Source organism: Galeopterus variegatus, unplaced genomic scaffold, assembly GCF_000696425.1.
Source record: "Galeopterus variegatus unplaced genomic scaffold, G_variegatus-3.0.2 Scaffold1933, whole genome shotgun sequence".
Classification (NCBI taxonomy): Eukaryota; Metazoa; Chordata; class Mammalia; order Dermoptera; family Cynocephalidae; genus Galeopterus; species Galeopterus variegatus.
In genome coordinates this window covers 207,503-230,751 of record NW_007728044.1, presented here as the reverse complement: position 1 = coordinate 230,751, position 23,249 = coordinate 207,503, and the positions used below count along the sequence as shown (strand labels likewise).

The window sequence follows — 23,249 nt, the reverse complement described above, 5'->3', positions numbered from 1 at the left end:
GTCTCAGGATTAGTCACTTATGCTGAATTGGTACTAATTATACTAAGTTGTTTTCAGTAGATCTGTAACTAGATGATACCATAAAATGATATATTGCTCCACGTTATGCATTTATGAAAAACATCTCATTATAGAGAGATTCAATTGAGAACATTAGCAAAGAGTCAGCAGGGGCAATATTTTAGGTGGGGCAGGGAGCCTTTCTGCTACTTTTAAAATAATTGCCTTCTGTCTAATAGCCCTGCTGGGAAGCTTGGATGCTCCTAGTTTTCACCCTACATTAGTATATGGACCATGGTAGACTACGAGAGTAAAAATGCAAACACTTGAAATTCTACAAAGTTCAATGTGTTAAGGCATAGTCCCTTATTTGGTTGCAGGCACCCCTGGGAGAGATTAACTAATAGTTTAAACTATTAACTACTAGTCATTAGCACTTTAGTGTGTAAAGGTTTATCATGTCATTTCCAAGGAGAAGTCATTATTTGTCTTACCTATTTGCGTGTCTACCTGCCCCCATTTAGTATAAGAGCATTTAAGCGAAATGACCATATTTTATTAATCCTAGTATGCACTTGACAAATAAGAATCCAGTAACAAATAATAGAAGGGAAGGGGAAAAGAGGTTTAGGGAAAAAGAGATGTTAATAAGTAACTCTCAGACAGACCAAAGGCAGCAGTAATTCTTTAAGAAATGCCAATTCTCACATGTACTTGCTGCATCTTATTTTTCCCAACTGGCTTTTCTTCAGCCTGTGGATGTAGTCAAGGGTTGTGGGAGGCCCTGCCTCTGTGTCTGGCCACTTGACCATTTGCTTCTGGCCTTCTCTTCTATAGCTCTTTAGAAAAATCAATGTAAAGACATTTTTTTTTTTTTGTCCTTCCAATTGGAACTCACAGAATAATTAGGACAGTTGGTACCTACCACAGACTAAGGAAAATTCCACTTAAGATTACTTCTTCAAATAAAAACTGTCATTTCCTGCTCTAAAATTTTATGATTACATGTTGAGATCTCCAAATCTGAACTTTGGTGTCATTGTTATCAAACCAATCTATTCAGTTCCAATTTGTACACAGGGAGGAAACTGGAGGGTTTCTCTTACAAACTTGCTTAGCTTTAAGCAAGCACATCAGGTTGCAGGTTGACCTCAGCAGCCAGGAGGTGAAAAAGATGTCAATAAATAAAGAAAAAGTTAGGAAGGTGCTGTCAGGTTAGAAGCATCTGAGAAGGACTGCTGAGGCAGCACTGTGACTCCTGCTTCCTGTGTCACAGTTTCCTCATCCCTTCTTTTCTGGACCAAGTTCTTATCCAGTTTCCTAACACTGCGTTTACATTTTTGAGCATACATAACACAAGATGCCCAAAATGTAATGCACAACTGTTTTTTCTGGCTGGAGCAGGTTCCAAATCTTTATCTGGTCCCCTGTTCTAGTAATCTAATCTGAACCATGTGTGACCACTGAGACTCCTTTTCCCTTCTCCCCACTAAGCCCTAGAGCCAGCTCTAAGCATTCTTTCCAAATCTCTTTCTTCAGGGTCCTCAGTCTCACTCCACCCAACATACCTGAGCTAAAGGTATGTCAAAAGGGAAGAGGAAGGAAATTTTTTTTTTTTGTCTTTTTTCATGTCCGGCAACGGACTGCAACCCTCAGTGTCGCGCCCGTACCGGACCGGGACCGGCAACGGGATCGCAACCCTCGGTGTTGCTCCCACGCCTCGCTCAGCCAGTGAGCGGGAACCGGTCTGTATGTGGGATCCAAACCCTCAGTGGGAGCGCCGCCGCGCTTCCCAAGCAGCGCACTGTACCAGTGCACCACCGGGCCGGCCCAGGAAGGAAATTTTGATTGCTTTATTCCTCCTCTCCATCTTCTTGCTGTATGTGGGATCCAAACCCTCAGCGGGAGCGCCGCCGCACTTCCCAAGCAGCGCACTGTACCAGTGCGCCACCGGGCCGGCCCAGGAAGGAAATTTTGATTGCTTTATTCCTCCTCTCCATCTTCTTTTATGTCCCACTGACATTGATAGATTCTAGGGCCCCTCCCTGAGCTTAGGGTGGATGACACCAGGGAAAAGACTGTGGCCCATTGATAAATAGCCCACAGGGCCTAACTCACAACTCCTGGATCTTAAGTTATGCCAGAGATTCAGAAGTGCTTAACCATGGGTTCAACTAGCCAGAAAGCTGAACTCCTTTCCAATGCTCCAACTGTGTACTGAAAACAGCAGTCACGTTGTCACCATAAGGACAAGTGAGGTTTACAGTAGAGCATACAGATAGCTGTCATTTCTTCCATTCAAACTATGAGCACTGGTGATGTGTTGGGCATTGGAAGAAAGCAGGGAATAAGACAGGCAAGATCCTAGTGGGGAGTGGACTCAAAATAAACATGTAAATAAACACATAAACTAAATAACATCAGGGAGTGGTAAGTGCTCCAAGACAATGGACAGGGTGGGATCACAGACTACATGGATGGGCTGCTGTCACATGTGGTCAGGGAAAGCCTCAAGGAGTTGACAATTGAGCTGAGACTGAAAGACAAGAAGCCAGGGGAAAATACTCCAGGAGGAGGGACTAGCACATGCAAAGCCCCAAAGTCTGGAACAGACTTGGAAGGGCCTTGTCTTCTCATTTTTATTTAGGGCAATAGAAAGTCTAAAGTGGTGGCTCTGGACTCTGCTTGCCATTAACCAGCTGCACGGGCTAAACAACTCACCCGAGTTCAGTTGGTGAAAGATTATTAGGCTGGGAATTCTAGGATTCTGTCTAGTTTTAACCTTTGAGTCCACAAAATGCTGCTGTTGACCATGCCAGAAAGTGGTGACTCAGTGGTACTCATCTGGTACATGACTTGGCAAGTCCTTTTTAGGTGGCCCTGGGCATAGTCCTCCACATTGCAGGTCATTATAAAGACCATAATTAAATCCCAACTTTAAGACATTGGGATGACCTGTACTGAAGACAAATACTATAGAATACTTACTAATGGGTGCTGGAGACACTAATGACCTGTCCAGTGATACATTTCAGCCTCTTCTAGAGGTGGCCATGGGTCCCTCACTCTCCTTAGGCTTTGCTCAAAGTGAAGGGGAAGTATTTCCACCCATGCGAATGGTTACTCCAAAAAGCAGAGCCTGAAGCAAGGACTTGGGTGCAGGCAGTTTATGTGAGAGCTGATAACGGGAGGAGAAGCCAGGAGTGGGGCGATGAGACAGGGAAGGAGAGAAAACCCATCCAGGCGAGTTATCAAAGTCTCTGCTGTGGGCAAGGTGGGCTTGATGCCACCAGGAGCCACATAGAGAATGGTGAGCTCAGGGGTCTGGACTGGAGTGTTTCCTAACTGGCTTCTGCTCCTGTTGGCTGAGGTCATCCCTGGGGGCATTAACTCCCCTGCACTTCTTGACTGTCCTGTGCTCAGGTGAAGCTGTCTCCTGTGGTATAGGAGAAGTTCTGGGCAGAAAGCAAGCAGACGTGCATCATGCTCTTGAAATGACGGGCTGCCAGCCTGGGGTGGGTCAGAGCTGGCATATGCAGCTCAAGTCACAGGCAGGCTGAAGGGATGTGACACCACACCAGAAAAAGAACGAAAGAAGCTTGAACAGAATGGAATTATAGAGATGGGGCTGCAATCACCTTCCTGAGGTCCTTTAATTTATCCTGTTGTCAGACATCCCTGACAAATCCAGATGGGAATCTAGCCCATCAGTAACTGAATCCACATGGAGGACTCGGAATGGAAGGACATAGTGACCTCGCAGAGATAGGTCTCCTTTCCTTTGGGAGGTCCAGACAGGAAACTTGGTCAAAGATTAATTTAGTGGATTAAGAAAGGAGTCTCTGGTGAATGAAGAAGGCAATGTTTTATGCTATAAGTGCATAATAAAAGGTAATAATGACAAAGTCCACAGCTTTCCACAGTTAGACACAGTGAATAGGATGGGAGGTGGTATAGTAGTTAAAATCTATATTTTCTTTTAGCAAATTGTAGTTTAAAAACTTAAAAATCACAGAATTTTAAAGGCCACATAAATAGACAAAACATTCTGGTAACACAACAGAAGAAGCAAGAGAAAGTTGCCAGGGTGGTGGAGTCCCAACTCAGCTCAGTGATATTGGGAAAAGTTCACTGAATGTTGGTAGAAATAAAGAATGAACTGAAAGAAATAAAGTCTCAGAGATAAGTGAGACTCTCTGAACTTCAGTTTTCTCCCCTGTCAAACAGGGATGATAATGACCTTCACTTCATAGCTCCTTGGGAGGAATGAATGGGCTGGGTGGGAAAGTATTCTGTCATGTGCAAGGCATCATAAAACTTGGTAATTAATCCAGATTTGAAATGTAGTTGTTACCTTTTAAACTGTTGAGATGATAGATACCACTTCACTCATTCCAAGAAGGAAGTACTGTTTATCTTAGCATTGCTGAGTGCAAAGAATTTTCAAGGAGCCAACAAGGGTTAAATTTTTCAATGCTCTAAGGAAGGGAACACATGTTCTGTCTCATCTTGACATTACAGCATTGCTAACAACAGCTTTGGAATCCAGGTTTTCTATTATTTTTATTATTGTATCTACTAGTCTTTCCATAGCCCATTCTGAATGAGGCCTGGCAAGTGGCAGGAGGCAGATCCCACACAGTCCTGTTCACTTACATTCCATTTCCTTTGGCTGCTTCTCCTTGCTTTATGCTTCACTCAGCTGTTTACGCCCATTTTCTCTGGGTATGCTTTATTTTTCTTTGAAGATACTCACTTTGGAATCTGGTTCTTGCTTCTGTCTTAAAATTAAATTAAAAGAATCTTCCAGGTGTTACACAATCAGTCAGATGTTTTAGAATACAATTAAAGGTTTTGAGATGCAGTTTTGTAGAACATTTCTGACACTTGATTTAAGGTATTTTTCCATCTCACAGAGTTCAACTCAAGTGAGTGTAGTTCTGACTTGTGGGGTGAATTAAAGCTGAAAGTTTCCAGAAGATGGAAAGCTACTGTTGTCTCAGACAAAATCAAGCTTTGTTTTAGCATATTTGAAATATTTTGTCACTACTGTCTCTTATCCACATATCTTTCACAGCTCTAAGCAATCTCTAAGGTTTTTATTAATTTACTGTGGTTTTGGATTTTTCTGTCTCAAGGAATCTCAGATCTGATATTCTTGCTAGTAGAGTAAAGAAATTGGAGGAGGAAAGAAGTATTGAATGAGCCTGTCCTTATTACAAAATAGACTACTGCTTTTTTAGATAGGGCATTTATCGTTTGGGAAAATCATTTACAATGAGACAGAGAGGTATCAAGTTGGCCAGCTGGTGGGTGATTCCATCGTAGTCTAGGGCTTGGTTCTCAACCTTCTGGGCTAAGAAACAGAGTCTCAGGGGCACCACGCTGAGAAAGATTGACTATAAAATTAGATTGCAAATTTATAAGTTTACAGTAATGAAAAGAATTGTGATGATGACAACTACCATTCCTTGAGTGCTTTCTATGTGTCAGACATCATGCTAAGTACATTTTAGATTTGTTAGCAGACTGACTGGGTTCAATTCCATCTCTGCCATCTACCATTCTGTGGTCTTAGCCAAATTCCCTAACTCTGTGCAAGTTATTTGCCTTATTTATTAAAGTGCTCAGAAGAATGCCTGGCACATTGTAAGTACTCTATTTACCATTAATATAATTCTCATGATGCTCCTATAAGGTGGATAGTATTACTATTTCCCTTTTCTGGTGAGAAAGTGAATATTTAAAAATGTTAAATAATTTGCTAAGGTTCCATAAGTAGTAAGTAGGCAACCAAAATGTAATCAGAACAAGGAATTAAAATTGAATGTTTAAGGCTTCAGGCTAAGAGATTACTCCTATTCACTTTCTCAGTGGAAAGAGTCTTTTCACTGAGATCGCATCACTCAAAGTCTGTTGGCCATGTCTCCTCTCAAAGATAGTTCTAAGAAAAGCATGGCTAACATTTGCTCTGGGACTTCCCTTTTTTATGCTTTCCTAGCTGATGCCCCACTCACCATGACTGGCAGATCAGTCACATTGCCCCCAAGTACCATCTACAACAGCTCTATGCAATAGAACTTTCTATGATAAAGGGAATGTTCTAGATCTACTTGGTCCAATACAGTAGCCACTATCCACATGTGGTTATTGAATACTTAGTGACTCGTGTGACTGAGAAACCAACTCTAATTTAATTTATATTAGTTTAAATTTAAATTAAAAAATAAATTTAAATAGCTATATATGGCTAGCGGCAACTGTTTCAGAGAGCACAGATCTTCAGGAAAAAGTGTATGTTTAGAAAAATGAGGCAGTTGGTCATCTCTGAGAGAGAATCAAAGGGATCCAGCCAGCCATATTATGACAGCATTCTATGTAAATTTCACTCAGCAAAGAGTTTCCTGGATCAGTATCCTGTTTATTTCATATTTAGTATACCAGGGTACTTCAAAAAGTTCATGGAAAAATAAAATTAAGAGGTAATATGAATCTTTCCGTGAACTTTTTGAAGGCCCTTATAGGTGTTTCTGAGGGCAGCAGACAGGCCTATTTATTTCAGTGGAAAACTCCAAATAGAAGATTCAGAGGACATTTGTCTTGGTTCACATCCTCTGGGTAGGTCTCCCCCTAAGATCCTCTGAAGGCCAGGATAGCTGTGGGATTGTGAGGAGAGGGGAATGAGAGCAGAAGTAAACTGAGGAATGGGAACAGCTTTGCAAAGGGTGACTCTAGACTGAGAAATCCAAACCATACACCCATAGACCACCACTCTCTTCCTCTTTCATGGCAAGTGTGCCTTAGTTTTCCAGCCACGGGGTTTTGAGTCAGAAGACCTGGGTTAAAGTATCAGCGTCATCCCTTGCTAACTGGGTGACTATAGAAAACAACGGAGTTGCTTTTCCTCATCTTTAAAACAGGAATGGAAATAGTGGGTATCACAAGTAACACCTTCCTCAAAGGATGCACATGAGGATCCCATGAGATAAAGCACATGGAATCACTCTGTAAACTTGTAAAGTCTGTAGAAATGTCTTAGCAACAATTGTGGCATTACATAGATCACTCTGCCTTTCAAAACTGCTTTCATATTTATTATCTTCATATCTTTCATATTTATTTATCTTCACAATAAGCTTTCGAGCGAAGCAGGGCAGGAGTTACTATCTATGTTTTCTATCTGTTAATGCACACAAGGGTGGCTCAGAGACACCGAGAGACTCGGCTAAGATTACACAGTACGTCTGGATGCATTATGCCTGGGCTGAAACCTGGACCTCCTGAGTCCCCTTGTAAAGCCCTCTCTTCTAAAAAAACAACCAAGAGACTTAGGCTTGATATCCAGAAGTTATGCTACAAGATAAAAAAATGGAATTATTCATATTCAATAAGCAACCCAAGCTACAACATGAGTCAAAAGCCGAATAATCCTCACATCAATGTGATGATGATGAGTAAACACCCATTGTACTAAGCATTATATAAATACTATTAAGTTTACTCTGCATATAACTCTATGAGGTTGTATAATTATAAGCCTCACTTTACAATTGAGAAAATAAAGGCAAAAAATAGTTTAGGAATTTCTCTGTGGCCCACAGAGCCAGCAAGTGCCAAGATAAGACTGGATATATTAGTTTGCTAAGGCTTCTGGAACAAGGTACTGCAGACTTGCGGGCTTAAACTACAGAATTATTATCTCACAGTGATGGAGGCTAGAAGTCCAAAATCAAGGTGCCAACAAGGTTGGTTCCTCCTGAGGGCTGTGAGGAAAGAATCTGCTCCAGGCCTCTCTCCTTGGCTTGTAAATGACCATCTTCTCTTTGTCTCTTTAAATCAGCTTCCGTCTATGTTTATCTATGTCTGTGTCCAAATTTCCCATTTTAAGGGCACAAATCACATTTAACTAGGGCCCACCTTAATCCTCATTTTAATTTGATTACCTCTCTCATAACCCTATCTCCAGATAAGGTCACATTCTGAGCTGCTAAGAGTTAGGACTTCAACATACTAATTTGGGAGGAGGCTCAATTCAACCTACATCACTGGATACAAACCCAGTTGGCTTGGTCAGTTGGCCTCCAGACCTTACATTGTTAAGCATTAAGCTTTAATGCTTCCTGACACTACAAAATCACAGCATTCTGTAGCTTTTCGACAGGAACAAATGTCAAGACCTTGAGCACAGCACTTGACCTCCAAATCCAGTGTTAGAGCCACGGAACAGAAATCTATCCTCTAAAAGTTCTTAAACTAGAAAAGTGCTCCATGAAAATGTTTATCGAAGAGACTGGTTTCCAGCTTACTAGGCAATTTGGCATCGAGGACCTTTGTCATAAACATTTACAAATATTCTGCTCTGTAATGAGGTTAATCAGTAAACCATACAACCTCTGGCCTCTCTTTTGCTTTACCTAGTCTCAGTTTCAGTCTCTGTGAGTAAGCTAAGAATGGTAATGCAGTTTCAGGGGTTAGAAAATTCGAGTCACATTAATCCTCACCACAGCTGCACGCTGTCAGGATTTGTCCCGGAAATGATGAGTATGAAGCCTGCGAAAGGTAGGACACTGCTCACAGGTGCTCTTGCTTCCACGATGGGACTGAGGAAATCTGGGAGACTTTTGTTTGAGATCATAGCAATTGATCTCTGTTGAACATGACTCAGACACAGAAGATCAGGGTGGGAGGTTGAGATGGGGTGAATTTTTTAGGGTTATAAGCAGGTGAGTACCCTATTGGGATTACATCTAAGCATGTTTTCCCTAAAATTCCTCATTGGATATTATGTCAAATTAGCACCATTCTTTCAGTGAAACATTTAACAGTTCTGACATTAATGTCAAAGGACACTTGAAAAATTATTTTAAAGTATATTATTTAACGCAGTATTTTTAAAATGGCAATCTCAGATGCCAGGGGATTATGGAATCTATTTAGTGGCTTATGGCCAGCTTTAAAAAGTAGAATAAAATAGAACAGAACAGAAACATTAGCGTGCCCCTCAAGAAACAAGGATGAGAGTCGTTTCATGAAAATTTTGTTTTGTGTGTACAAGGGTCATGATACAAAGTATATTTCAAACTACGGGTTGTGATAATTAGCGTGCCCCTCAAGAAACAAGGATGAGAGTCGTTTCATGAAAATTTTGTTTTGTGTGTGCAAGGGTCATGATACAAAGTATATTTCAAACTACGGGTTGTGATTAAAAAATAATAAATAAAAAGAGATTGAAAAACACAAATTTAAAGAACTAGTTTCATAGCAGGTTTCTCCCAACAGTCTATGGCAAATCAGATATGCAAAGAGTTGAGCTTTAAGCCTAGGCTATTGTTTTCTCTGGATTAAAACGTAGGTTATAATTAAAACACAGTATAATATAAATACTATTTTAATATTTTCTTAAAACAGAAACTCAGCAAAAAGAAATTTTAAACATTATTACAATAATTTCAATTGTGACCATATTTTTGATCATAGACTTGGCAGCATATCATGTTGTTTTAAATGGATGTTTAAAAGTGACCAACAGTGTATTTAGAAATAGAAATTAGTTGGAAGGCTGGGAAAGCAAATTTTCCATTCACTTCGATTTAACAAACATTCATTAAACATTTACTATGTGTCAGGCATTGTGTTAGGTATGAGGAATGAAAAAAAGGGAATATAATCTAATAAATTTCCCCACAAAGAGTTTACGGACTAACCACAACAATAACAAAAATGTATTGAATGTTTACATTGTGTCAGGCACTATGTACTTTACACTCTCTGTCTTAGTTCATCCTTGTTACAACCTCTCACGTAGGTGCTATGTTATTCCCACTTTATAGAGGAAGGAACAGAAGTTTAAAGAAGTTCAATGTCTTTCCCAAGTTCAGATATCTTAGCAAGTTGCAGGTGAATTGAATCAAGATTTTTCCACTCAGTAAGGCACTCTTAATTAGGATCTCATAGCACCTCAAGTTTAGTGTGGAAGGTAAAAGCCCATAAACAAATAAAAACGATTGTACCTGCCTCTGATAAGTGCCATAGTAGAAGTCTGTACAGAGGGCAGGAGAGATTAATTCCCCCTGGGGTCACTGGGGCGGGACTCACAGAGGAGGTGTTCAGCTGACAAAGCAGGGAGAGGCACCCACATCCCAAAGGCCAGGTGCCAGGAACAGCAAACAATTTCACAAATGAAGCTGTGTCATCTAGTCAAGAAAGCATGGGTTAGGAAATAAAGGAAGGCCAAAAAGGCAATTTTTTCATTCACTTCAATTCAACAAACATTCATTAAACATTTACTATGGTCAGCTTTGTGCCAGAGATGAAAAACTGGCCATAACGCAGACCCTTTTTCAGGAGCATCAGAAACTAACTACGAGGTCATGGGAAAGTGCCTTCGCTATTACGTGAACCTGATTTTCCCATTTGGGAGCACAGTGATTCTGGTCACAAACTCCTTAGAGCTGCACTGTCTAATGTGGCAGTCTTTAGCCACACCTGGCTATCTAATTTTAAATTTTAATTATTTAGGATTGAATAAAATTTAAAATCCAGCTCCTCAGTATCACTAGCTACATTGCAAGCATTCAATATCCCCATGTGGTCAGTGTCTACCATATTGGTGGATACAAAACCTTTTACCTTCCCTGAAAGTTCCTTTGGGTAGTACTCCTTTAGAGAGTCTATTGAAAGGTAGAGACCCTCTATTCAGAAGAATTTTGCTTTCCTTTTCAGCGGTTCTCAGACTTCCTATGATCCCACATAAGGACTCTTCTCTAAACTCTCATAGAGAATTTCTTGTCACAAAGGAATCCAAATTCTCATCCTCCTTGGTAGACTGATTCCAAAAAATGTGCTCATAAATCCAAATATTAATATATAATTCCCCTTCTAAATTGTATAAAAATAAAAATAAATTTATCTTCTCAGAAAGCATATTCTAAATTAAAGTTGAATTACTTCTACCCCCTCCACATTTTATTCTCTATCAATTTTGTATTTGTTTACCTGTTTACCTTTTTGTTACAGTCCCTGACATAACCCCTACCCCCAATACACAAAGAAAAGAAAGAAAAAGTTTGGGCCTTTTATTTATTTATTTATTTTTTGGTACCCGTTTCCCCAAGGTTGGGCCTTGTCTGTCTGTCTTGTTCACTGTTGTATCCTCAGAGTCTAACACAGTGTCTGCTAAATAGCATGTATTCAATATATATTTATAATGAAATAACTATCCTAATAGTTATGTCATCAAAACAGACTGTGTTGATAATGACTAATTAACTATCAATTAACTATCACTGAAATCAGGATTTTGCTAGGTTCTTCAGGAAACATGTCTTTTAATGGTACTTGACTTATCAAAACTTTTTCTTAACAACTGTATTTTATACTCAAAACTACCTGATGACATAGTAAGGCTGGGTGTTAATAATCCCATTTTTACAGATGAAATTGAAACAGAAAAAGGTTAGGCAGTGTTTAAGATCTCATGGTCAGGTAATTGTGGAGCTGTTCTATCCAACCATTTTGGAATATGTTGGCCACCATGGTCATTTTGGTTGCCTGTCCATTTTCCTCTTTACTTTGTGGAGACGTGCTTTGAGAAGAGAGGCATTCCTTCATATTATTGTGCACTGTTCTCATAGTTCTACCATATTTTATTGCTTTAGCCGAATATTATCTGTATCTTTGTGAAAGTTTTCCATTTTAATCTGGATGATTCCAGAGATTGATATGACATTGATATCATTATCTGCTTTGAGTTGGGACTCCTTTGTGTTTCTTGATTATGAAAATATTTGTTTTGTTGAAATAATGCTCAGAGATCTTGGAATTGTCATCTGAGGACAAAAAGTTACACATTTCCTAGGAGTCTACGGAATTCAGATTCTGTCATTAATTGGTTGTTTGGACCTTGGGCAAGTTACTTAACCTTACTAGACCTGTGGTGGAGAGAAACGGGGCTGGGAGGAACGGGGACTCAGGGGCGTAAGAAAGGTTGGAGGATAAATCTAGGTATAAGTGAAACTAATGCTTTTAATATTTTTTAGTTCTTTTCAATCCTGTTTGCTCCAGAAATTTTAGTCATATTTGTTTATAAAATAAATCAGGGTTTTGCTTATACCTGATCTTTTCTTTTTGGCTTATTAATTCCATATCTTTATCCTTGCATTTCATGGTCATAAAACAAAGCACCATTACTGAAATTTTTTGTCTGTTAGATATACTAATTTTATGCTGGTTTTATATGGATAAATCAGACATAAAAGAAAGGAAATTGATTTTTGCAGATACTATATATTGTGTGTCCAGTCATTTCCTGGGTCAATGCAGAATGCATTATTGTCAACAATATTTACTATGTATATATTCCACTTTGCCATTGTAGAAAATCCCCGAATTTTAATGCTCCTAAAATCTTATATGGAGATTTTAGATAATAAAGAAGAACTAGATTATCTAGCATGGAGTCTTCTTTTTACAGATGAGGAAAGGGAGGCCCAGACAGGATAGGTCATGTTTAAATGCCATATAACTAGATTCATAACCATGACTCCTAGGGACCTAGAGTCAGGGAAGACTTCCCAAGAGAAGCAGTACTTATAGGGAAATTCAGAGATAAGTGGAGACAAGTAAGTTGAAGCTCTAGGAGTGGATGGCTGTGTTGAGGAATGTTTCAGGCTTAAGAAACAGCATGTGGAAAAAGTTCTTAGTCTAGAAGCAGCAAGGCACATTCAAGGAACAGAGAAGTGAGAGCATGGAAAATGGCTGGAAAAGCAAATAAGGGTAGGGTCATGCAGAGCCTTACAGGCCTAGTTTTAGGTTACATGCAAGGCGAAGCATTGAAAGCGCAAAAAAACTCAAGGGCAGATGGAAGAGGAAGAGAAAGGCTTTGATTATTGTGCTTTTGAAACATCACACAGCTGAAATAATCCTGGAGGGTAGCGCTTCAGTGCATGAGCTTTGAGGTCAGAATCCCAAAGTTCAATTCTCAACTATGTGGGTAAGTCTGAGTAAAGCTGCTTAACTTCTCTGTGTCTCCAGGTACTCATCTGTAAGTGGGAAATGATAATATTACCTACCCCATAGGATTTTTTGAGAAATAAAATACAAGTGTCTGACACTAGGAAGGACACTGTAAAAGTTTTCTGCCAATAACAGCAATGACAATAGTAATAATATCAACCATCTTTTGAGCACTGTAGAGCATTCTACTTGTATACATGCACAGGTCCACAATTCTTAATTATCAATTACAAATTCCAAAAGAGCAGAAAACCAAATGTTTTTTAAAAGTTTGGCACACTCTTCTTTGGTGGCAAAACTTGTCTTGAGTGGATATGCAAGTTATTTAGGGTCTGTATTTATTCAACTTAGTGTGAATATTCATACATTTTACTGTGGAAAATCATATTGCTGTGTTTAATTCTGGGCTCTGTCCCAGACTGTGCTAGAAGCATTATGTAATATATAAATAGCACTGCATTCTGTTCTAAAATCCAAAAATTTCTAAATTCTAAAACTCATGTGACCCCAAGGGTTTCAGATGAGGAATGGTGGCTCTGTATCACTTCATTCAATCTTCAGCATAACCCTTGAGATAGGTATTTTCATTCCAAGCTTGCTGCTATAAAAACCGAAGTGCATCAACAGTTTAAGTAATTTGCTCAAAATCCCACTGTTCATAAGAGATGGCATTGGAATTTTGGTCTAGGGTTGTCTAACAGTGCTTTGAAGAATCAGACACATTTGTACACTTTTATGTCTCTTATTTATGTCTATTGAATTTTTTAGCGTTTTGCATAATTTAAATATATATATTTTTAAAGAGCTATAGCTTATGCTTCCAGGAAATAGAAACATTTTTATAAACAGATCGTTTTATATTATGTAGAGATTTTATAGATAAGGGGCTCATTTAATAATAGTGGTATTTTGTCTTGTTGTGCTTCCACCATCTTGCAATGTGAGACCCCTGGGTCACTGTCACTACCACCAGATGTGGTCTTTGGACTTTGGACTTCCCAGCCTTGGAAACTGTAGTTTGTCTCAACATCAACTTCTTTATTCTGCAGTTTGAGTAAGGGAAAAATAGCTTTCTCCTTGATCATATATCGTTCTTTATAGAAGTGCACAATCTCAGCATAATGGTATCATGTCATACTAACCAATATTTTCACAATTGGTGATACTCCAATAATGGAGACACAAGTAATGAAGACTCCAAGAGATATCAAGATGAGTCATGATTTTGTTAGGTTTTCAATACTCCTCTCCACCATGTGGCTCAGGGGAAGATGACTGTCCCCAACTCCAGGGAACCGAAAGCAATCTTCCTACCAATGTGAGGATGGAGCCAACATCAGAAGAAGATAAAAGAAAAAGGACCACTGAGAAGCAGAGAAGAATCTATCTCTTGACTTCCTGTTACCTGAAACAATATATTTCTTTGATGACTAACTCAATTTAAGTTGAATTTTTCTGTTACTTGCAGCCAAAGTCATCCCAATAACAATTTTCACCCCCTAAAGAAAAAATAGTGGTGTTAGGAATAATAGTTACTATTTCTATTTTAATGTCAGCTATAATTTATTGAGCATTTCCTGTGTGCCAAACATTTAGCAAAGTGCTTGTCATGCATAATCTCGTTTAATACATCAACCCAGTGAGGTAGGAATTATTATTCCCTGTTTTATGATGAGAAAACTGCAACTTAAAGATGTTAAGTAAATTGCCAACTGCACACAGATAGTAAATAATAGAGCAGGAATTTGAATCCAGGTAGACGGATTCCAGGCATGGCCTTCTTTTTTTAAACTCCTCCTTGGTTTTATAATGATTAAAATAGTACCTATACGTGGGAAAAAATTACAAACAGTAAAAAGATTGTGCAATCTACTACCTCAGAAAAATAATAGCGATATCAGCTCCCCCAGTCACCACCGTCCAGTTCTTTTGTATCATGCAGAAATTTGCCTTACATACACACACACAGTTTTTTAAATACCCATGTGAGCACCATATCATAGAAACCTTTCCACATCAGCACACAGAGATCAAAATTATTGTTTCACACCTACATAATACTTTAGTATATGGATGTAACAAATTTTTTGAACCAGACTTTTACTGATGAATATTTAAATTGTTTCCAATTTATGGTTCTTGCAAAGTTGGTGCAAAGAAATATTTTTACAAAAACACTTTTTCATATAGGTTCAAACATTTAACTAAAAATTGTTTTCTAGCAGTGGAAAATTTATGCTGGATTAAAAGAGTATTTGAGTTTTAAATGTTGGAAGGTATTAACAAGTTGCCCTTCAAGAATGTTTGTTTTCCCAACAGTGTGTATTATCAAACTTTTTAAAACTTTACACATTTAACAATGAAAGCTATAATATTGTAGTTCTAATTTTAATGTAATTATTGGCAAGGGTAAAAATATTTTTGTATGTTTATAAAACACTTTTGCTTGTATTTTAAAAAACTGTTCATTCGTGTCCTTTATTCTTTTTTCCATGGATTTGAGAATGTTTTCTTATTGATTTGCAAGAGCTCCTTACATATTAATGATATGAATCCTTGGTCTGTCCTCTACATTGCAGATATTTTTCTGAGCTTGTAATTTGTCACTTAATTATATATATATAAAATATATGCTGTAAAAAGTTGTTAGTTTTCACATAGTTAAATATCTCAGTCTTTTCTTAGAGCCCACACTCCTAATTATGCTAAACAGCCTCTCTAATTTCTAGAATGATGACATTAATTCCAGTTTTGTTGTGACTTTTGTTCAGGTGTACTAACAGAACAAGCGGCAGGACCTCTGGGACAGAATCTAGAAGTGGAACCGTACTCACAGTACAACAATGTTCAGTTTCCCCAAGTTCAACCACAGATTTCCTCATCATCCTATTATTCCAACCTGGGTTTCTACTCCCAGCAGCCTGAAGACTGGTACTCTCCTGGAATATATGAACTCAGGCGAATGCCAGCTGAGACTCTGTACCAGGAAGAGAGTGAGGTAGCAGAGATACCTGTCACAAAGAAGCCCCGAATGGGCACGTCAGCAGGGAGAATAAAAGGGGATGAGCTGTGTGTTGTTTGTGGAGACAGAGCATCTGGATACCATTATAATGCACTGACCTGTGAGGGGTGCAAAGGTACGCAACTTTTGATTAGCAATTTTCTCCTAGTTAAGAGTTACTGTATTGGTTGTTGAAATCCCTCAAGCTGGATTCTTCCCTTTTCCCCAAATAACTTCCCATTTTCTCCTCCTCTGCTCCTATCTCTTCTTAACTCCTCATCTTCGTTGAGCTGTCATAGATGTTTAGGGAAAATCTGTTAGAGTATTAAGCTTAGATATAAGTAACCTTTTTTTCTATTCACAACCTCATACATAGTCAGAAGGAATTGATGATTAAATTTACTTAGTTGTGGGTTTTTGTTTTTGTTGTGTTCAATTTGTTTTGTTTTGTAAAGAAAAGAGAAACTGCTGAACTCATCTTTTTTAAAATTAAGATCAAAGAGAGTAAGACTTTGTTCAATAAATATTTTAGAATACGTTTTTATGCACTTTAGTTGATTGAGAAAGAAGCAGAGGAAGAAAACAGGGAAAGAAGGAAGGAAGTAATAATAGCTTATATTCAACAAATATTTCATTTATAAAGAACATAGATTTGTGATAGATGCTGTAAGGGGAATCATAATAAAATTGCAATCCATTTAGAATGGATAAAATATTAACACAGGAAATAGGAAAATGACTCAGTGTAAATTAAAGTCCCGTGAGATTACACTCCCAATGAGGGCACAGATAATAAGTTTATAAGATTTCAGAGAAAAGAATACTTTCATCTATTTATTTTTATATTTATTCATTCAACAAATATTTCTGGAGACCTACCAAGTATTAGGCACTTTTCTAGCTTTTAGGACATTGAAAGCTGAATAGGAACTGTCCTTGAGCCGAATTGGTTGGATGGTGTGCCAAGTAGGAGATCTCAGATGCCAAAGATTGCCACAAAAATAAACAAAGGACCCAGTCACATAAGAATGGCTCAAGGACATCTCAAATCTTTGAAAGTTCAAATGTTCAGATTGTGTAAAACCATATCAGTCATTAGAATTTTTTTAAATGAAGAAGTATTTATGCTCCAACTTTAAAATGTAAAACCTATCTATAAAGAAAAAAATTTAAATATAATTTATGGCCTTCAAAATGTCCTTAACATTTTCATGGAGAGTCAAGTTTGTGTAAGTAAAATGAACTTATAAATTCTCTGAAGGCATAGATTATGTCTTCACTTTTATTACTACCCATAGCACCTACCATGGTGCCTGGTACATAGTAAGTACGGAACAAACATCTTTTGAATGGCTGGTTTTATTCTTTTTTATTGCTGGTTCATTCAAAGCTCCATGTAGCCATCCCTGAGCTGGGTACATCTCATGCATATTAAGTTTACCTTTTCTATTTTCTCATAGCTCTTGACAAGTAAATCATACTTCTTGCTGTTAATGAGATCATGGGCACAAACAAAAATGAAGGCAATTAGTTTGAATGTCAGCTTAAGACAGTCACAAAGATGATCCAGAGGATGCTACTATTTGTTTTTAAAGACTGTCATAAACTAAAAATGTAAAAATCAATTTAATATGAGTAAAGAACTTAGAAAAGTGTAGCACATAGAACTTAATAAATGCCTATTATTTTTGTTGTTATGGTCTTAGAATCTATTTACACAGAGTGTAGTGGCAAGGTGACTATTTTCTGCTTATGTTGATAAACAGGGATGCCCAACTCTTAACAGTTTTTTGGCAAGACTCACTTGAAATAGATTCAAATTGCCAGAAGCCACTTGGCCTTGTCTGGGTAGACCAGTGCTACTCAAAGTGTGGTCCCTGGACCAGCAGTATCAGCCTCACTTGAGAATTTCTAAGAAATGCAAATTTTGGAGTCCGACTCCCAACCTACTGAAGCAGAATTTCTGGGAATGAGGCCCAAGAATCTGTGACTTAACAAGTCCTACATGCTAAACTTTGAGAACTACTGGTGTAAATTGTGCCTTAAAGACATCTGAGGGGACTCCTCTGGCCAAGCAGTTTGTGTGCTGTGACTGTAAAACCCACAGGGATGAGAACAGAGAAGAAGGGGGAACTGCTTTCCATTAGGTCATCTAAAGGACAATTCAATAGATAAAAATGTAGACTACAATCCCGACTGGAAAGACACAAAGTGTAATCTAAGTCACGTAGTCACGTTTTTTGCTTTGAGAGAAAAAAAAAAAAAAAAAAAAAAAAAAAGAACACACATAGTTTATTCTGAAAATCTGATTCAAAAGGAAAATTCCAGTATAAATACCTTTGAACCTAAAAATTTCACTGCCAATGACATGCTAATTCTACAAACATTCTCTCATGTCTTTAGAGCAATTGTGGAAGGTAGGTAAAGGTTAGGAGTAAGCATATCACTTCAAAAAGAGGCTGAGGTTTGGAGATGCCAGTGCTAATAGCTTATGTAATATATTTACTGCATTCCATAGTAAATATATTAATTCTCATATCTTATGCCCATTCTATAGAAGAGGAAACTGAAGCACAAGAAGTTGATCAACTTACCCAAGGCTTCACAGCTAATAAGGAGATGAAGCCTCAAAATTACAGCTTATAAATGTAACTCCAGAGCCTGTATGATTGACCGTTAGGCCTTTTATTTCTTGCTCACTAAGTGATCATTCTACTCTTGAGTTATTTGCTCAAGGCTATTATTGACTAACTCAGTGGCCAAAGGAAGGAACTCGAGTGCTCCATTTAGGTATTAAGGTATTGGTATTGTCTAAGCCAAGGGAATAAATTCCTAAAATCAGTAACTTAGGACAGCTTACCTCTTTGGAAGTTGGCTCTCTAGTGAAACTTTGACCTCTTGAGAATAATTCTGGGGAGTAGCAGGATGAATAGAGTGAGACAAGGGGGCCAAGAACGACCCTGGGAAATGCCAACCTTAAAGTCTGGCAGGGGAAGAGAAGCCCATAAAAAATACACAATAGAAAAAGTCAGAGACAGCAGGCTACCAGGAAAGTGCAGGAGCACAGGAGGCAAGGGACAGAGAGAGTCGTCAGAAGAGAACTGATCTTTGGGGAAGTTTAGGAAGGAGAAGCTGGGTTTGGATATAAATACATTTTTAAGAGCAGAGAAAGGCAGAGCCTTTTCATTGATTTTGAATTGAGACTTTTCCCCCAAAAGGTGTCAGCAAAAGGACAAGTGTGCAAGGGAAGGGACAAGATGGAGCCAGCCAGAGATCATGTTCTACACCAGAGGTTGGCATATTTTTTTCTGTAAAAAGCCAGACAGTAAATATTTTAGGCTTTGCACCATAGCAGTCTCTCTTGCAACTACTCAACTCTGCCACTACAGCACAAATGCAGCCACATAAAGAATGGGCATGGCTGTGTTCTGATAAACTTTACTTATAAAAATAGGCAGGAAAATAAAAAACAGGCTGTTACTGGCTTTAATTTACTGACCCCTGCTCTTGACCAATGACTCTTGAGGGTCAAGATATGAATAATTAAAAGAGCTAAGACATGTTAGGTCCCTGAAAAGGTACTAAGCTCTGTCCCTCCCACCCCCTGTCCCCAGACTTAATCCTAGGATGGAAGCTTGCGTAGTAAGTGAACACATCACTCAACCCATAGCCCACATGTGCAAGAAATGTAACTTTTTTTTGAATAATTGGATTTAATCCAATCTCAAGCCCTAGTAGAAACTTCACATCGTTCAACTCAGGATTATTCCACTCATCCCCACCAAATTTTTTCTGGGGTTTTGTCTAAGTACCAGGACTAATGTATTGTGTAGGGGTTGGGCACTGAGGATGGGGCTCTTGGTCCTCAGGGCTGTTGGCACGGTTGGGCATCTGTTGGGGTGTTGTTCTACCTTGTCCTAAGCCACCAGTGGAAAAGGTCTTTGCAGCACCATCCTGGGGTCCTGAGCATACTCCTTCATGTCTGGCCCTGCGTGTCTTCTTCATTAAGCTCCACAGGATGGCTTCCTGATGTTGCCCCTGGGGTTGCGTTGGAATGTCTGGTTGCCAAGGGAAGCCATGCAGCCATTTTTTCTGCTCTATGCTGTGCTGAGTGCAGAGAGCCTTGAGGGCCTCCCTGGCTCTACCCAGGAAAGGACACAAGAATCCCTCTGTTCTAGGGTCCAGATGACATGGGGTTTCTATCATCTATCATCTCACCCATCCTAGGATTAAGTCTGGGGACAGGGGGTGGGAGGGACAGAGCTTAGTACCTTTTCAGGGACCTAACATGTCTTAGCTCTTTTAAATTCCTCTTTGATTATCTGCCACCTTCCAACTTGGGGAAATTTTATCTAGTATTTGAGATTTGGGGGCTTAGGCATTTGTGACAGAAAAGACATTCATTGGTTCCTTTTTGTTTTTTATGTGTTCTCTACAGAAAACAAATAAACTTTGTCCCAACTTAGTGAATGGGGAAAGGGAAAAGACTGTGAGGAAAACCAGAGGAGCATGAAATAGGGTGGAATACAAGTGAAGGAAACAGTGCCTCATGCCAGGCAGGTTTAACAGCTCAGCCAACTTTGTCCCTCCCTTCTCTCCCTCCCCACCACATCTCTTGGATATCTGCATTTACCAGATGGAAAGTGAATTTCACTCCATATCTTTCCAACAAAGGGAGTGTGGGCTTTGGGGTCAGACAAGTGAACATTGAATTTAGGCTCTGCCCTTCTTGGCCGAATAAACAAGTTATCTAATATGTCAGTGAAATAAAACAGAAACCGACATTTCAATCAGAAAAGAATTAATACAGAAGTTAGGAGAGCCAGAGTAACAAGTTCTCTGCTGAGCCTCCAAAAGATGCTCAGAGCCACATTGCTGAACCTGCCTCCCATGGCAGTTGCTATTCTGCCACAGTCAAGAAAATGGGGACTTCTTTGAATAGTAAGTGTTCCCAGGGGAGAAGTGATGGAAAAAGACACAGAAACCTTGTTTAATGAAATAACAAATGAAAACTTCCCATGTATTGGGAGAGATGTGGACATTCAAATTCAGGAAGCTCAAAGGTCTCCAATTAGACACAACCCCAAAATGATCCTTTCCATGGAACATCATAGGCAAACTGTCAAAAACCAAAGGCAAAGAGAGAGTTGTGAAAGCAGGAAGAGAAAAGCATCAAATCAAATGTAAGGGAATCCCCATTAGACTATCAGCAGATTTCTTAACAGAAACCTTACAGGACAGGAGAGAATGGGATGATATACTCAAAGTCCTGAAAGAAAAAAACTGTTAGCCAAGACTACTTCATCCAACAAAGCTATCCTTCAGAAACAAAGAAGAAATAAGACCTTCCAGACAAGTGAAAGCTGAGGGAATTCATCACTACTGGACCAGCCTTACAAGAAATGATTAAGGGAATGCTACAACTGGAAATCAAAAGATGGTCTTTACTAATATGAAAACATGAATAAGAACAAAACTCACCTGTATATGTAAATTCATAATTCAAACTCAGAACACTCCAGTGAGGTGGTAGTGTTATGTAAATCCTTAAATTTTCTAAAATGAAGGCTTAAAGTAAAAATGGTCAAAAACAAAAACACAACAGCTAAAATTAGTCGCTAAGGAACATATAACAGATACAAATGTAAATTAAAGCAACAAAAATATAATTTGTGTGGGGGAGGGAGGAAGGACAGAGTATTCGCATGTGAATAAAGTTAAGTTGCTATCAGCTTAAAATAGTTTATTACAACTGTAAGACTCTTCATGTTAGCCCCAAATTAACCATGAAAAAAGAAATTACAGCAGATATACAAATAAGAAAGTGAATGAAAACAAGGCTTAGCACCACAGAAAACCACCAATTCACAGAGGTAAATATCAAGAGAAAAAGAAAGGAACTAAGGATTTACAAAAATAACCAGAAAACAATTAACAAAATGGCAGGAACAACTTCTTACATATTGGTAATGGCATTGAATGTAAATGGATTAAAATCTCCAATTAAAAGATACAAAGTGCTGAATGGATAGAAAAACAAGACTTAACAATATGCTACCTGCAAGAGACCTAAGTATTAAAGACAAACATAGATTGAAAGTGAAGGACTGGAAAAAGATATTCCATACAAATGGAAAGCAAAACCAAGTGGGGGTTGCCATATTTATGTCAGATAAAATAGACTTTACTTGAAAAACTGAAAAAGAGACAAAAAGGTCATTATATAATGATAAAGGGATCAATTCAACCAGAGGGTAAAACAGTTGTTAATATATATATGCAACCAACACCAAAGCACCCAGATATATAAAGTGAACGTTATTAGACCTAAGGGGAGAGAGATTGCAATTTAATAATAGTAGAGAACTTTAACATCCCACTTTCAACAATGAACAGATCATCCAGACAAGAAATAAACATCTGACTTAAACTGCACCATAGACCAAGTGGACTTTACTGACATTTAAGAATATTCCATCCAGCAGCTTCAGAATACACATTCTTCTCAACTGCACATGGAACACTCTCCAGGATAGAGCATACGTTAGGCCACAAAACAAGTCTACACAAATTTTAAAAAATAGAGATCATATCCAGAATCTTTTCGGACCACAATGGTGTAAAACTAGAAATAACAAGAAAAACTTTGGAAACATTACATATACCTGGACATTAAACAACATGCTCTTAAACAACCAATGGGTCAATGAAGAAATTAAAAGGGAAATTAAAAAATTCCTTGGGACAAACGAGAATGGAAATACATCATGTCAAAACCTATGGGACATGGAAAAACAGTTCTAAGAGGAAAGTTTATAGTAATAAATGCCTATGTCAAAAGAGAAGAAATTTTCTTTTCTTTTTTTTTTTTTGGCATTGACAATGACAGCATTTTATTTCATATCCCACCTGCAGAGAAAATCAGAAATAAAATGTTCTGTTTTCAGTCCAAATACTTTAGTCTTGTTTTTTCACCTTCTTTGCTTATAATAGATCTCTTCACCAGTTAATTTATTTATTTTATTTAATGTTTACATAGAAAACTTTTCTCAACATACAAATGAAGGAAAACATCACAAATTGAATTCAAAGTCAATTGAAAAGGAACAATTTGAACACATGAAGACTGACATCCTTAATGCATAAAGAACTCTCAAAAATGAATTAGAAAAATCTTAACAGAGCTTTGGTGAAGGACACAAGCAGACAAGTCACACACCCCAAAGAAACAAAT

General features: G+C 38.3%; 1 protein-coding gene across 5 annotated transcripts in view; it reads left to right on the top strand.

Annotated features, from left to right (window-relative positions):
* NR1H4 (nuclear receptor subfamily 1, group H, member 4) overlaps nucleotides 1-23,249 on the top strand; it is a 62,605-nt gene that overhangs the window by 539 nt on the left and 38,817 nt on the right. For 3 of the 5 annotated variants that reach the window (XM_008579639.1, XM_008579638.1, XM_008579637.1), the window contains exon 2: nucleotides 15,786-16,151. In XM_008579639.1, coding sequence (XP_008577861.1) covers nucleotides 15,786-16,151 — 366 coding nt within the window. Of the gene's footprint in view, nucleotides 1-8,430; nucleotides 8,560-15,785; nucleotides 16,152-23,249 lie in introns of those variants that run through there. The other 2 variants (XM_008579636.1, XM_008579635.1) reach the window with 1 other exon arrangement.